General features: G+C 39.0%; 1 protein-coding gene across 1 annotated transcript in view; it reads left to right on the top strand.

Annotated features, from left to right (window-relative positions):
- LOC145289608 (uncharacterized) overlaps window positions 1-14170 on the top strand; it is a 194307-nt gene that overhangs the window by 78722 nt on the left and 101415 nt on the right. Inside the window, exons 17-19 of the mRNA XM_080136424.1 lie at window positions 1259-1319; window positions 7025-7231; window positions 13864-14007. Of these exons, the coding sequence (XP_079992550.1) occupies window positions 1259-1319; window positions 7025-7231; window positions 13864-14007 (412 nt within the window). The remainder of the gene's footprint in view (window positions 1-1258; window positions 1320-7024; window positions 7232-13863; window positions 14008-14170) is intronic.

Genomic DNA, 14170 nt, shown 5'->3' with positions numbered 1-14170 from the left:
GAGAGCATTGCCAAGGCTGCTGCAAGGAAGGTTGGCTCCCTCTACCGTGCTAGAAAACTACTTACGCCTGACAGTATCCTATACCTCTATAAGGCCACCATTCGCCCATGTATGGAGTACTGTTGTCACATCTGGGCTGGTGCATCTGCTGCTAGTCTCTCGCTCCTGGACAGGGTTCAAAAGAGAGTCACCAACCTGATAGGTCCTGAACTGTCATCTAGGCTTCAGCCTCTGTCCCATCGACGAAATGTTGCATCCCTCTGCCTATTCTACAAATACTTTAATAGTGAATGCTCTGACGAACTGCAAACACTTGTACCTCCCTGACGAAACTAATCCCCGACAAACCCAACAAGCTACTAAGTCTCATCCCTTTACAGTAGAGATCCCTAGGTGCAAGAAAGCCTTTTACTCCAATAGTTTCTTCCCCAGAACTGCGGGTCTTTGGAACTCCCTTCCGGGATTCTGCTTTCCCAACTGCACTGATATGCAGAAGTTCAAGTGTAATGTTAACAAACATCTTTCTACTCATCTCCCTTCATAATGACCCTGCTAATTAAGTCCCTGATATTAGCCCCGTGCTTCAAAGTGGCACTGTGCCTTGTTTGGGGTGAAAATTAAATAAAAAAAAAAAAAAAAAAACCTGGTTCTTTATAATTACAGCAAACGCTTTAGAGCACCAGACTAGATGCAGAACGCCATTGTTTCATTATACAGAAGGTTGCCATCATTTTGTCAAACTTGGAAATCTTTCTGTTGAACTCAAGAATCTGCATGGAATTTCAAATGAGACTCTTTATTTAATCCACAAGTGGTAGCATGCTCTCATTCCGTCTGCGATGACCAGCTAGAAGTCTTAAGTAATTCGCAATTGTATCATCTGCACTGAATATGTCACAGGAGAATGTCACTTAGATCTAAAATTTAATTAGTATTTTATCCATTACGTCACGGGTCGTTGCAAGATTAAATAAAAGTTTCTGTTCAAAATTTGGTGCAGATTTGCGAGTTTGACAGAAAGATTCCAGAGTTTAACAAGATACACATAAAGGCCGAAGATTACATTGGCTAAAACGTTGTGCGAATAACATTCAACATGAGTCTAAAATAATCCAAATACTGATTTATGTTTAGTTTTAATATGAGTTTTGATTCTTATTGTTTGTATTATGTTGACATGAATATTTTGGTACTTTTTTCTATTCCAGTTTTTTTTTTATTGTAACTTCTTTTATAATATATTTCCTCCTACATCCAGGAATAGCCAGACGACAGGAACCGATAAAGAAAGTCTTGAAGATATTGGTCTCAGAAATCAGGTAAAGCATTTTAACAAAAATTTCAAAAATTGTATCAAGCAAATAATAAAAACAATTCAAAAATTGTCTCAAGTAAATAATACAGCGATGAAATATAATGACCACTTTTATATGCCATGCTGAAATGTGTTGAACTGCTTTTCAAAATTGACTCCCAAATAAACTGTGTTGAACTGTTTTTCAAAATTGACTCCCAAACAAACTGTGTTGAACTGCTTTTAAAAATTGACTTCCAAACAAACTGTGTTGAACTGCTTTTAAAAATTGACTTCCAAACAAACTGTGTTGAACTGCTTTTAAAAATTGACTTCCAAACAAACTGTGTTGAACTGCTTTTAAAAATTGACTTCCAAACAAACTGTGTTGAACTGCTTTTAAAAATTGACTTCCAAACAAACTGTGTTGAACTGCTTTTAAAAATTGACTTCCAAACAAACTGTGTTGAACTGCTTTTAAAAATTGACTTCCAAACAAACTTATCTCTGGTCAGGTCTTTATTTATCGCTCTTTCTCTTCAGTCGATTTTTTTTTTCACTTTTCCTTCTATTTCCCTTGCCATAAACCGTCCTAATAAGAATTCAAATTTAGTTCATTCTATTCATTTTTAGTCTTCTCACAATATTCTTCATCAATCAATTGACGCTTTCGACATTTCATCAACGCTTTTCCTCAAATGGCTTTTAGCTTTGATATGTGATGACTCATTAATAAAAATTATATGAAACTGTTCTTCACACACTAAACAAAGAGAATAAACAATTTTTTTACTAATTTTTTTTTTGTTTCTTTTTGTTTTTGCTTTTTTTCTTTTTTCTCGCGGTTGTATTTTGAAATGCTGGAATGGTGCGTTGGATATGCGAGATTAACGTCAGGCGTGTGAGTTTCGTTATAGAAGCGTTGATTTAATTTGAATAAAATAAAATATGCATCAGGTGCTCTTGAAATCCAAATCACAACGAGAAAGATGTACAAAATACTGAGGATGCAGTTTGACTCCGAAATATATTTAAATTATAAATTCCAAGCAAGAAAAATATTTGTTTATTTTCGTAAAATTGCGTTGTGATTTGACTTTCAAGCGCACCTTCTATGCTTCTCCTGCCCCTAACATCTAGTCTCTCTTCTGTAATCCCTGTATACTATATATAATCGTTTGGTGCCGTTTCAAAACCCTTTTATATTACATATCTCTATTTTGATACCCCGCATGCAACAGTTTCACAAAATATTTTATATATATTTAAAATAGAAGTTTACATAGATATGAATTTAAAATAATTTTAAATAATCTAAGGTCTGAAAAATCGTAATCAAAACTTCTCCACTCAATTAGACAAATTATATTTGATTAAAATAAGAGTCAATGTTTATTTGTGTCCATTGTAGAAAGAAAGTACAGTGAGAAATTTTAGAAGTATTTAAAATGAATAAGTTTAAGCATTTGTTTGTGAAGAGCGGTCGACAGTGTGAAAGGAGTTAATTTGTCATGTGTGCATATGTGTTAGTGTCAGAGTGTGTATGCTTATAACTGTATGTGTGTGAGTTGAGAAATTTATTAATTAGTTTTCCCATCATCCAACAGAAGGGTGGAGGAAGCTGGCATAAAGCAAATGTCGTGAGCTAAAGTCCAGCAGCAGAAGGCTTGGGCAGCCTCGTAAAAGTGGTTGGAAAACCAGGAGCCAGCCAAACTACAGAATAAGGAAACAGAGTACCATGTGCCTGACCAAATGAAGCCTGCATACGAAGAAGAACTTCATGATTGGATCATTAATTCCCTACCCCTATGAGCAACTTTGACCTCCCAAAGGTGTATCACACTGATGGCGGTTGCTCCACACAAGAAGGCAAAGGTGAGGCCAGTAATGGACTACTGTGAACCAAATGCGCATGTTGATGCATTCATGGCAGATGCTGACGTTTGTGCCAGCAAGCTACAAGAGTGGCGCCAACAGAGTTCCAATGTGTCCATGCTGCATCTAAGAAAAGCGTACCTGCATGTCGTGATCAGTGAAACGATGTGGCCATTTCAGACGGTGGTGTTTGGTGGCAGGAGGTACTACTTTACCAGACTAGAGTTTGGGCTAAATGTGACACCCCAAATAATGAAGACCATTGTCAACGCTGTGTTGTCACAGGAAGAAACAATAAAATAGTGGACATCAGCTTACCTTGATGACATATTTGTGAACAAAGATGTTGTGTTATCATCATGTGTAAGGTCCAAACTTGCTGAGTTTGGTTTGATTTGCAAGGATCCAGAACGTTTGGAGGATGACACCCATGTCTTGGGCCTGAACATTTGACAGGAGCGAGGAACCTTGAAATGGTGGTGCGGTACTGCAGTTCCTGAAGTGCCCAATGTCTTCATGAGGCGAGCAGTATTCTCCTTGTGTGGAAAACTTGTGGGGCACCTACCAGTGTGTGGATGGACTCACGTGGCAACAGGCATCATAAAAAGGAGGGCAAGCGCAGTCACCAAAGGCTAGGATGATGAAACAGTAGACGATCTGTTGGTTTGCATGGTGAAGGAGACCATTGCAAGGGTAAAGCAGGATGACTCCGCCAAAGGAGACTGGTTCATGCAGGGAGATGAACTGATTCAAGCTCTCTGGCAATTGGTATGCTGTTGGAGAAGAATGGGGTGGCGATTGAGGACGCCTGCTGCTTGTGACCAGTGAATGCTCATATCGACCTGGCAGAGCTCGATGCAGTGAAAAAAGGCATCAACCTGGCACTCCAGTGGAAAGTCAGAAAATCACGCATACACACTGATTCGCTATATGTGTCCCACTGGATATCAGACACACTGACAGCAAGACCAGGGTGCACACTAAGGCAGTCACCGAGATGCTGATCAGATGGAGGTTGGAGACCATAAGAAAGCTGGTAACAGAGTACAACCTATCTGTGGATGTGGTACTGGTCACTTCAAATTACAACCTTGCTGATAGGCTCACTCGGGTGCCACAGAGATGGTATGACACCATGAAGAAGAAAGCCGAGCCAGTACCATTATTATGTGCTGCTTCTATTGAGGTGGCGGACGAAATCAGAAAGATACACCACCTCAGTGAACAATCCGGAGTGAGACAGACATGTTATTTTGTGCAGTTGTCCAATCCGTCGGTGTCCAAAAGTGCAGTAAAAGCAGTAGTCAAGGAATGCCAAACATGCCAGTTAATCGACCCCGCCCCAACCAGATGGCAGAAAGGTCAGCTGGGAGGTGACACGACTTGGAGCCAACTGGGTATGGACATAACCAACTGTGGCAGCCAGCACTTCCTCACCCTGATCGATTGTGGACTGACAATGTTCGTGATCTGGTGCCCATTAATAAGACAGGATTCCTCCAGTATCATCTGTGAATTGGAGTCCATATTTTATGAAAGGGGGCCGGCTGAAGAGATCAGACAATGACACGGCATTCTGCAGTGAGGAGTTCAGGCGTTTCATAGATGAGTGGGGGGATCCAGTTCAGACACCGATGTGCATATGTACCGAGTGGCAATAGCATAGCAGAGCAGTGCCACCGAAGCATGAAGAGAGGGATTGGAGTTCAGACGAGCACCTGCCATGAAAATAACGATAAAACAAGGATAGGCTCGCAACGTCTCTTCTGTGGGAGAGGGGTTGCAGGGTAGAGAAAAGGGCATCCCCCACTAAACCACGAAGTCTATTTTGTACTCTGTCAAGGCATGATAGGCTGTTTTTGGCAGCTCCTGCCCAGATATGGCAACAGTATTCCATCCTTGGACGTACTTGGCTTTTATATAGATAGAGAATTGCATCAGTAGTGAGATATCTTCTGGAGCGGTAGAAGGATCCCCCCATCTTTCCAGCGACCTTGGCAACAGACTTGATGTACATGTTCCATTTCAGATCAGGAGTAAAGGTCAAACCCAGAAGCTTGTCAAAACACGGGGCCTCACCCAGACGAGAGCCATCCATCACAACTGATGCCAGCTGGGGATCAGAGAATCGCGGCAAGAAAACAATGCACGATAGCAGAGATGGTCTATAGATATAATGCAACACCAAAGGATGCCATGACTGTTGCAAGTGCACCCGCCAATGCGATCCATTGCTATCGAGTGCACATCAAGGACATTGACGCCCGTCTGCCTGATTGGCAGGAAACCCAAGCGCCGTATGAATTAGGGGACACTGTCTGGGTGAAGACTTCCAATAACCAATGCACCACCAGCTTTCAAAGAGGTCGAATCACTGGCATCATCAGTGAGCAAGCCGTGCTAGTCGATGGTACCCCACGCCATATGAAGGATATCCGGCCTGCCCTAAATATGAACCAGCTGGCGAGTAGCAGTAATGGTGAATCATCCAATGATGACCTGTGGATCCAACCTATTCCCCGTGATGGTATGGCTGTGAAACCCAATTCTCACGCCAATAGTTCCAGCACCCCTTCTGAGAGCTCCGATGAAGATGAAGAAGTCCAGCTTGATGGTATGACTGCACACCCTACCGCTAACACCAATAGTTCTAATGCCTCTTGTGAGAGCTCCAATGAAGATAAAGTAGTCCAGCCAATCCCTCTTCGTAGGAGTGCCCGCAACAAATGACCACGTCCACAATGCCACATGTGTGATCTGGAGGCCAGGGGGGAGTGTAGAGGTGAATGTAATAAGCAAAGAAGAAAGCGCCCATGTGTGTGTGTATTATGTGGCTATACGACTTACCTTCAGATGGGATCTGAGAGAGAGATTAAAGATGGCAGCCATGGATTTATAAGGTGTAGTCTCGTGAAATCTCACGAGATCTCATCGTCCACTGCATACATATGCAAATGGAATGAAGTCAGTTTTCTAATAAAATGCCTGTTGACAGAGGTGGTGGGGGAGAACACGAGTTGGAAGTTGAGAAAGTTGGCACTGACGAATTCTAGCTGAACTTTTGTTTATTTTATTTATTTATTTATTTTTGTATTTATTTTTTTGCTGTTTACGAGCACATTTAACTGCATGCACAGAGGAGATATATAACGATTTGTAGACTAAACTTTGTTGCTTGCTACAATATAAATGAGTTCCAGAAAATTACTTTTATCAACTAGTGCACTGTTTTTTTTTTCTTCTTTGTTCCTTTTCTCTTTTTGTTTATCGTTTCTTCTTCTGCTGGCTTTATATTTACACTCACAACTTCTGTTTTTTTTCTATCGAGCTCTATTGTTTTTTTTTCTATCGAGCTCTATTGTTTTTTGTGTTGCTACCAGATCACCTTAACTTCCTAACCTAAAATGCACCAAGCATTGATGTAATTATTTTTTTCCTTTCTCTCTTGCAAAATTCAATAATATTTTGCAAAGTCAAAACAAAGCCAACAATTTTCCTCTACAAACTAAACTAAACCAAACTAAACCAAACCAAACACTATTTGAAGAACTTCTTTGTCAAAATTACTGGATTCAGCATTAAATAACTAGAAAAATATTGATACGCCATAAAACAACCAAACCAAACACAATGAATAAATATTTAAAGACATAAAGAACTTTAGTATAAAACCTTTTTCCAAAATGACTGGATTCAGCATTAAATAACATGAAAAGGGTTGATATGCCGTCATATTTTTAAAAACTTTATTCTTGCATACATTTCTTTATGTTTCGTTTGCTATTATCTTTATTTAAATGCTTTTTAATTCGTAAATAATTTTGTCATTCTCAAATAATGGATCTGACCAACCAGAAAGTGATGACCCGGATGATACTCCACTTAAAGTATTGGCCAGTTAGCATTGCGTATCTGCAATGGAGACATTACACCCAACTTTGTCTTCAGCTAAAAACCAGACAACAACAACTGCATGTTAAACATATCACTGCTGTTCTTTCAACAACGTTTGGCTTATGGCGGCAACAGCAACAAGCGTTCAAACTTGCAAGGCATCATCAGGTGTGTTTTATAATTTTTATTTCTTTTACTTTTTTGTTTCTTTCTGTAAGAACTCGATTAGATTAAAAAAATAGTGGATTTTAGAGTTTTAGATGCGCACTCATATCGACTATAAGATGCTCAGTACGTCTATTAATTGTTTTATTATGCAAAGGAGTACTGTTTTATTGTGCAAAGGAGTACAACCCGTATAAAAAATTGTAATGAGTACGAAAATTACTTGCTTTAAAATCGGCCACGTAACTATGTGTTTTGTAGGGTTCAGCTGTTGAATAATATAAAAATCCAAAATGGCACCCAGTTGATTTTATCTTCAACGGTTGCACGAACTAATGCAAATTTTTGCCAATCGTATGCAAATTAGACGATCTTGAACTGCATATAAGCAAGCCATTTGAAGAATGAGAGTTTGTTTTTGAGGAAGGCAAACTGTGCACATAATACGTTAAGGCCTAAAGAACACAAATTGAAGTTAAAAGATGATGCGAATTGCGGAATCAGTGAAAATGAGTGCTGTCATTTTATTCATTTGGAACACACAACTTTATTTAGTTTCTGTTTACTCTCTTTTATATTCTGTTCAATCCTCTATTTAGTGGTGTTAATACAAAAACAAAAAAAAAAACAAAAACAACAAAAAACAGGAATAACTTATTTAACTACTGTTTATTCTATTTTAAACTCTAGTCAGTTATTTATTTTCCTCCCACTGTAGTATGATGTGACACAAGGTCGAAAAGTGAAATTTGAAAAACCAGCATCCTAGAGGAAAAACACTCTGCCATGCAGGCGATTAGCACTAAACTAACCACTCCTCAAAGCAAGAATGCAAAGCCTGAGAAGGTGGACCTCCTAGAACTACACAAGACCAAAGCCATACCAATCAAGAGGGAACAAGCCATCTCAACAATGGCCTAGATTCTGGTGGTTTTGGGGTGAAGAGAAAACCACCCAGTTGGGCTACTTTATTCAATTCTCTATTTATCGGCATATATATACATATAATTATTTTCACAGCCAAACAATGTCGCAGCTCACAGGAGCCATGACAGCCAACAAAGTGAAAGTCCAAAACTTGAGTTTCACCCCTTTTTGAGCTCATCAGTTAAACAAATCCACATTCAGGTTTCGAATCCCAAGTGCAGATGTGTTCAATTGATGAGCCCAAATAGGGGCCAAACTCAAGTTTTGGACTTTCGTTTTGTTGGCTGTCATGACTCCTGTGAGCTGCGGCGTTGTTAGGCTGTGGAAATAATTATATTATTTCTCACATTCTGAAAATTATTAAAATTAAGTTTAGAACAGTTTTCAATTTGAGTGCTTGATGATGGTTGTCGGTTTGGGCATACTCTGAGGAGTTCAGAGATACTTGAGTCAAAGTTTGATAAAAGTAGGTTGAGCCAAGAAGATAGTCACTGGGGACAAACATGACCAGATAGCAACAGACAACGTCTGGATTCCTTTTTCTATGCTGCGTAACAGCATTGCACACACACACACACACACACACACACACACACACACACACACACACACACACACACACAGAGGTCAAGTGAGTTATAGCAATAACTTGTTTTGTGGTGTTTTTATTCTATTGTAATCATGAAACTAATCATCTGGCCACAATATATCTTTATTCAGATATTAATTAGGCCATTTGAGTTATAAGACCGTCTAATCAAATACGAGTCTCCCGTGGAAGTCTTCTTGACCCTCATCACATCCTCTTTCATCACTTCAATTCTCATAACGACAGCATCTAAGGTTTTCCTTAAGCTTAGGGAATAACCAAAAGTCACAGGGAGGAAGGTCTGGACTATAGGGAGGGTGAGGAATTGTCTTGATGCTCATCTTGGTCAAATAGTCTGTGACAAGGACTGAGTTGTGGACTGCTGCATTATCTTGGTGAAAATGCCACTAATCCGATTTGAAGAGTGCTGGCATCTTCCGACCGAATCTCTTCCTGAACTCCCTTAAAACCTCAACATAGTATTCCTTGTTGACTGTCTGTCCAGTGGGAACCCAGTGCATGTAGATCATGATCGTGCTGTCCAAAAAAAGGGGATCATCATAAGTTTCTGGGTGGATTTGCTCTGTTTGGCCTTCTTGGATCTGGGATAGGCAGCATACTTCCACTGGGAACTCCGTTTCATGGTCTTTGGGTCGTAGCAGTAGATCCAGCTTTCTTTGCAGGTCACCAGAGCATCAAGAACTGCGGGATCGTAATTGAACAGCTCGGCCATCTCTCTGCTGTCATGACAACATCACTTCTTTCTGATTTTCTCTGAGCATCCTAGGGATAAACTTTGCGCAAATCTTCCGCATCTTCAGTTCCTCATAAATAATTATGTACAGTTCCCACACTGACATCAAACTGTTCACTTATTATCTATAGACACACGATGGGCCTTAGCTATGAAATTCTTTATTTGGCCAATTAAATCTGGTGTTCTGACTTCCTTAATCCTCCCACACCTTTCATTATCCCTCATAGACTCCCTGCCTTCCTTGAATCTCTTATACCATTCAAAAACTCATGCTCGATTCATGCAAAATGGTCCAAAAGCAGTCTGAAGCATTTCATACGTTTTGGTAGCATTTTTTCCAAGTTTAAAACAAAATTTCATGCATATCGTTCTTCTAAAGTGTCCTCACATCCAGATTGCATTTTTGAAACTCACCAGCTGTGACAATCAGGCTTTAATAGGGTGTATTCTAATTCCTGCTGTAGCTGTTCTTTTGAACCTGAAATCATAAAAATTGGTCAGTCATATATATACTTACACAGACACAGCTGGTAGCACAACACATAGCTTCTCTGTCTCATTCCCTATAACAGACGGTTACATTTCTGACACATTTCCCAGATCAGCAAGATCAACATGCTCCACTTCTAGATCTATTTCTGACTACAGTTCCTGATAATTATGTAACGAATGCTCATAATCACTCAAGAATGCTGATCATGCTGTGATAATAAGTAGAAATCGCTCTTAATTCTCGACCCAAAACTGAAGAGCCATTGCTTCAAAATGACAAGGTTTTATAAGAAGGCTGACTAGGAAGTCATCAGGGATCTCTTTAAAGATGCCTCATGGGGAAATATCTTTTCTCTTCCCACTGAACAGTGCACAAATGAGACCGCTGAATGGGTCAAAACGGCAATTGAAGCACATGTTCCTAGGCGGAAATTCTATAGTAAACCCCACTCTCCCCAATGGTTTACTTCTACTTGTACAGCTGCCATTGCTAAGAGGCAGCATGCATATTGCAGATTTAACCGGCAAAAGTCCAGTACAAACAGGCAAAAGTTTATAGAGGCTAGAAGTAATTGTAAGAAAGAAATAGAGACAGCTAAGTGAGAATATACCGAAACCACAAGAACACGTTATGAAACACAGAAATTAGGAACCCATGACTTTTGGAAAATCTATAACAGTGTAGTAAATAATGAGCAATCAACGATTCCCCCACTATCCAACAATCAAAAGGTTGTTAGCATGGCAACTGACAAGGCTAACATACTTGCCAGTCGGTTTGCTTCAAACTCCACTTTGGACCCAACAAACTACTTCCTCCCTGACTTGACTTTGTGGACAGACACCACACTAGATGATCTGAAAATTACCCCTTCTCAAGTGCATGATATAAAAAAACCTAGCCACCTCGAAAGCATGTCGACACGATCTCATCCCGGTTGTGCGATTAAAAACATGCCCCGCACTTAACAACAAATGCCTTAAAGAATCTTGCTTTCCTGACTTCTGGGAAACTACTTCTATTATACCAGTTTACAAGAATTTTGGTGAAAGAACTGACCCATTAAATTATTACCCCATTAGCTTCCTCCCTCTTTCGCGAAAATATTTGAGTCCATAATTAATCAAGCTCTAGTCCATCAGCTTACAGAAGCTAAACTTCTAACCGACCAACAATATGGATTTAGGCAAGCCTGTTCTACAGCAGATATCCTAATTGTAATCTCTGAACGTATATACCATACACTGGACAAAACAGGGGGGAGTAGAGTGGTAGCCCTAGATATATCTAAGGCTTATGATAGAGTAAGGCCCGATGATCTTCTCAAGAAAATCAGATCTTACAGTATCACAGGATGAATACTTAACTTCATACTTAAATCCAGATTATCCTCAATGGTTATATATCTAAACAATATAAGATAAATGCGGGTCTATCATTGGACCTTTATTATCCCTGATATTCATAAATGACCTCATTGATAAAATTGTCTCTGAGATGGGTATATATGCTGATAACACCACGCTCTATAACAGGCACAAGGGGAAACCAAATGAACACATAACTAAGGAAATGGCAGAAACACTACAGGATGACCTCAAATCTATAGTGGAATGTAACTGTAAATGGATGGTAACATTCAATGCTGCTAAGACTAAGCTTGTTTCCTTAAATAATTACAAGAAACCTTCTCAACTGCAAATAGCTATGACTAAAGATACATTACCTGAAAGTACTTCTTTCAAACTCCTTAGTTTCACATTCACAGGGAACATGATTTAGAACAAATATATAGAGAGCATTGCCAGGGCCGCTGTGAGGAAGGTGGCCTCTTTCTACCATGCTAGAAAGTTACTTACATATAAAAGTATCCTGTATCTTTACAAGGCCAATATTCGCCTATGTATGGAGTATTGTTGTTACATTTGGGCTGTTGCATCTGCTACTAGTCTCTCGTTCCTGGCCATGGTTCAAAACAGAGTTGCCAACCTGATAGGTCCTGAACTTCAACCTCTGTCCCCTCAATGAAATGTTGCATCTCTCTGCCTGTTCTACAAGTATTTTAATGGTAGATGATCTAATGAACTACAAGCCCTTGTACCCCCTCGGTGTAAATACACCTGACAAACCCGACAAGCAGCAAATTCCCACCCCTACCAATAGAGATCCCTAGATGTAGGAAAGCCTTTTATTCTAATAGTTTCTTCTTCAGAACTGCTAAACTTTGGAACTCCCTTCCAGGTTCCTGCTTCCCCCACTGTACTGACATGCAGAAGTTCAAGTGTAATGTGAACAGACGTCTTACTGCTCAACTCTCTACATAGTATCCCCGCACCTTATGTCCATGATAGTAGCCCCCTACATCACAAGTGGTAGTGTGCCTTGGTAGGGATGAAAATGGAATAAAATAAATAAATAAATATACGGGACAATCCAATATTTTTTAAGATTCCAATCAATTTTATTCTAAAAATCTGATACAATTAGCGATTCCAATTCTGATTCTTTTATCATCATAACAATGCAATTTGCAATCCCCTCTGATCTATTCAGGCGGAATGAAAAATAGGAAGCATTACTTTTGAACATCCCATATACATATATGCAGGGTTTATACGTCTTCTACTGTGGAGAAATGCGTGACTTACCTGGATAGACCACGTGCGGGTCGGTCACCAAAAATAAATAAAAAGAAAGAAAAGAAATGGTCAAGACTCTTATTTATAGAGTAGTGATCACGTGAGTTAGAAGAATATGCAAATAGAGGTGAACGATTTTGCGATATAAAAAGCCTGTGTTGTTAAGAGGAGGAGCAGACTGTTGGCAGAAGTCAGTGCTGTCAGACGTGCTTTAGAGTTTTGTTATTATATGCTGTGTTCGATTGTTGGGAGAGAGAAAAGAGAAGAGGAGGAACCAAGAAGACATTCTGCAGATACTTGACTTTGTGTTGGTTTTAAGCGAATGTCGAATCTGTCCATTGTTAGTAACCGCACACCAAGCGCCGAAATAGCTTAAAACCAACACAAAGTCAGAGAAACTGAACCGAAAACCTTAGTTTTCTTTTGCTCGAAAAACATGACGTCATTCATCATTTGTTATAATTCGAATTTGTTTTGTCTACAGTATTTTGACCTCTGTTGCCTCTGCCTTGTCCTTACGTCACACATTTCAGGTACCATTGTTTTTTTCGTATGGAAATCGTTCAAGACAAGGCATGAAACCCCTTAATGTAAAGAACTAACAAGAAAGAAACTTGATTATAGCAAAGACAGGAAATACCTATTGATTTTCGTCTTAAAAAGACTAATGTTTAAAGTATATATATATATATATATATATATATATATATATATATATATATATATATATATATATATAGTAAGTCATGAAAATATATATGGCAATTAAGCTACACAGAATATTCCGCGTTTCCTTCGCGTGAGAATTCGTCAGGCTTGTCTATCTCTCTGTCTATCTATCTGTCTCTCTCTCTCTCTCTCTCTATATATATATATATATATATATATATATATATATATATATATATAAGGAGAGAAAAGAGAAAGAGAGAGAGAGAGAGAGAGCATATGGCAACTAAGCTATATACATGTGTGCGTGTTCGATATCATTGCTGATAGAAATTTATAACAATAGTAAATAATATATGTGGTTTAACTTGACTCTTGCAGCTTCATATGATTTTTATTCCTAAGAAGTATGTTAAAGATTTTTTGTTTAGGATTTATTAATACACAAATAAAAAATCCCATGTTCATAAAACTGCATTAAAATTATTTATTATATATTTATATATTATACAAAGTGATTGTGTCCTGTTTCTTTATTACATAAGCATTTTCTGTTTCCAGGAACTCATCCTAATGAAGAAAATTTTCAGAGAATTATGGAACTATGCAGTTAACAGAAGATCCAAGAAGGCTTTGCTTGCTCAGGCCAAGAAACACCATCATGCAACTGTCTTCCATATATGTTTCCCAATTTGGCAGAAGAAAGTAAGAAACAAACAAACAATGACATGCATCCCAGTTAAACTTTTTTCTTCTGTTAAAATGATATAGAACAGGGTTTCCCAAAGTGGGATCCACAGAGCCCTGGGGCTCCATGAGTGAGATTGAGGGGCGCTGGAAGCCCTTTCTTAAAAAAAACGCAAATGCT

This window comes from Euprymna scolopes, chromosome 2 (genome assembly GCF_053919585.1).
Source record: "Euprymna scolopes isolate OS-2025 chromosome 2, ASM5391958v1, whole genome shotgun sequence".
NCBI lineage: Eukaryota > Metazoa > Mollusca > Cephalopoda > Sepiida > Sepiolidae > Euprymna > Euprymna scolopes.
The sequence above is the reverse complement of the archived record's forward strand: the minus strand, read 5'-3'. Positions and strand labels throughout refer to the sequence as shown.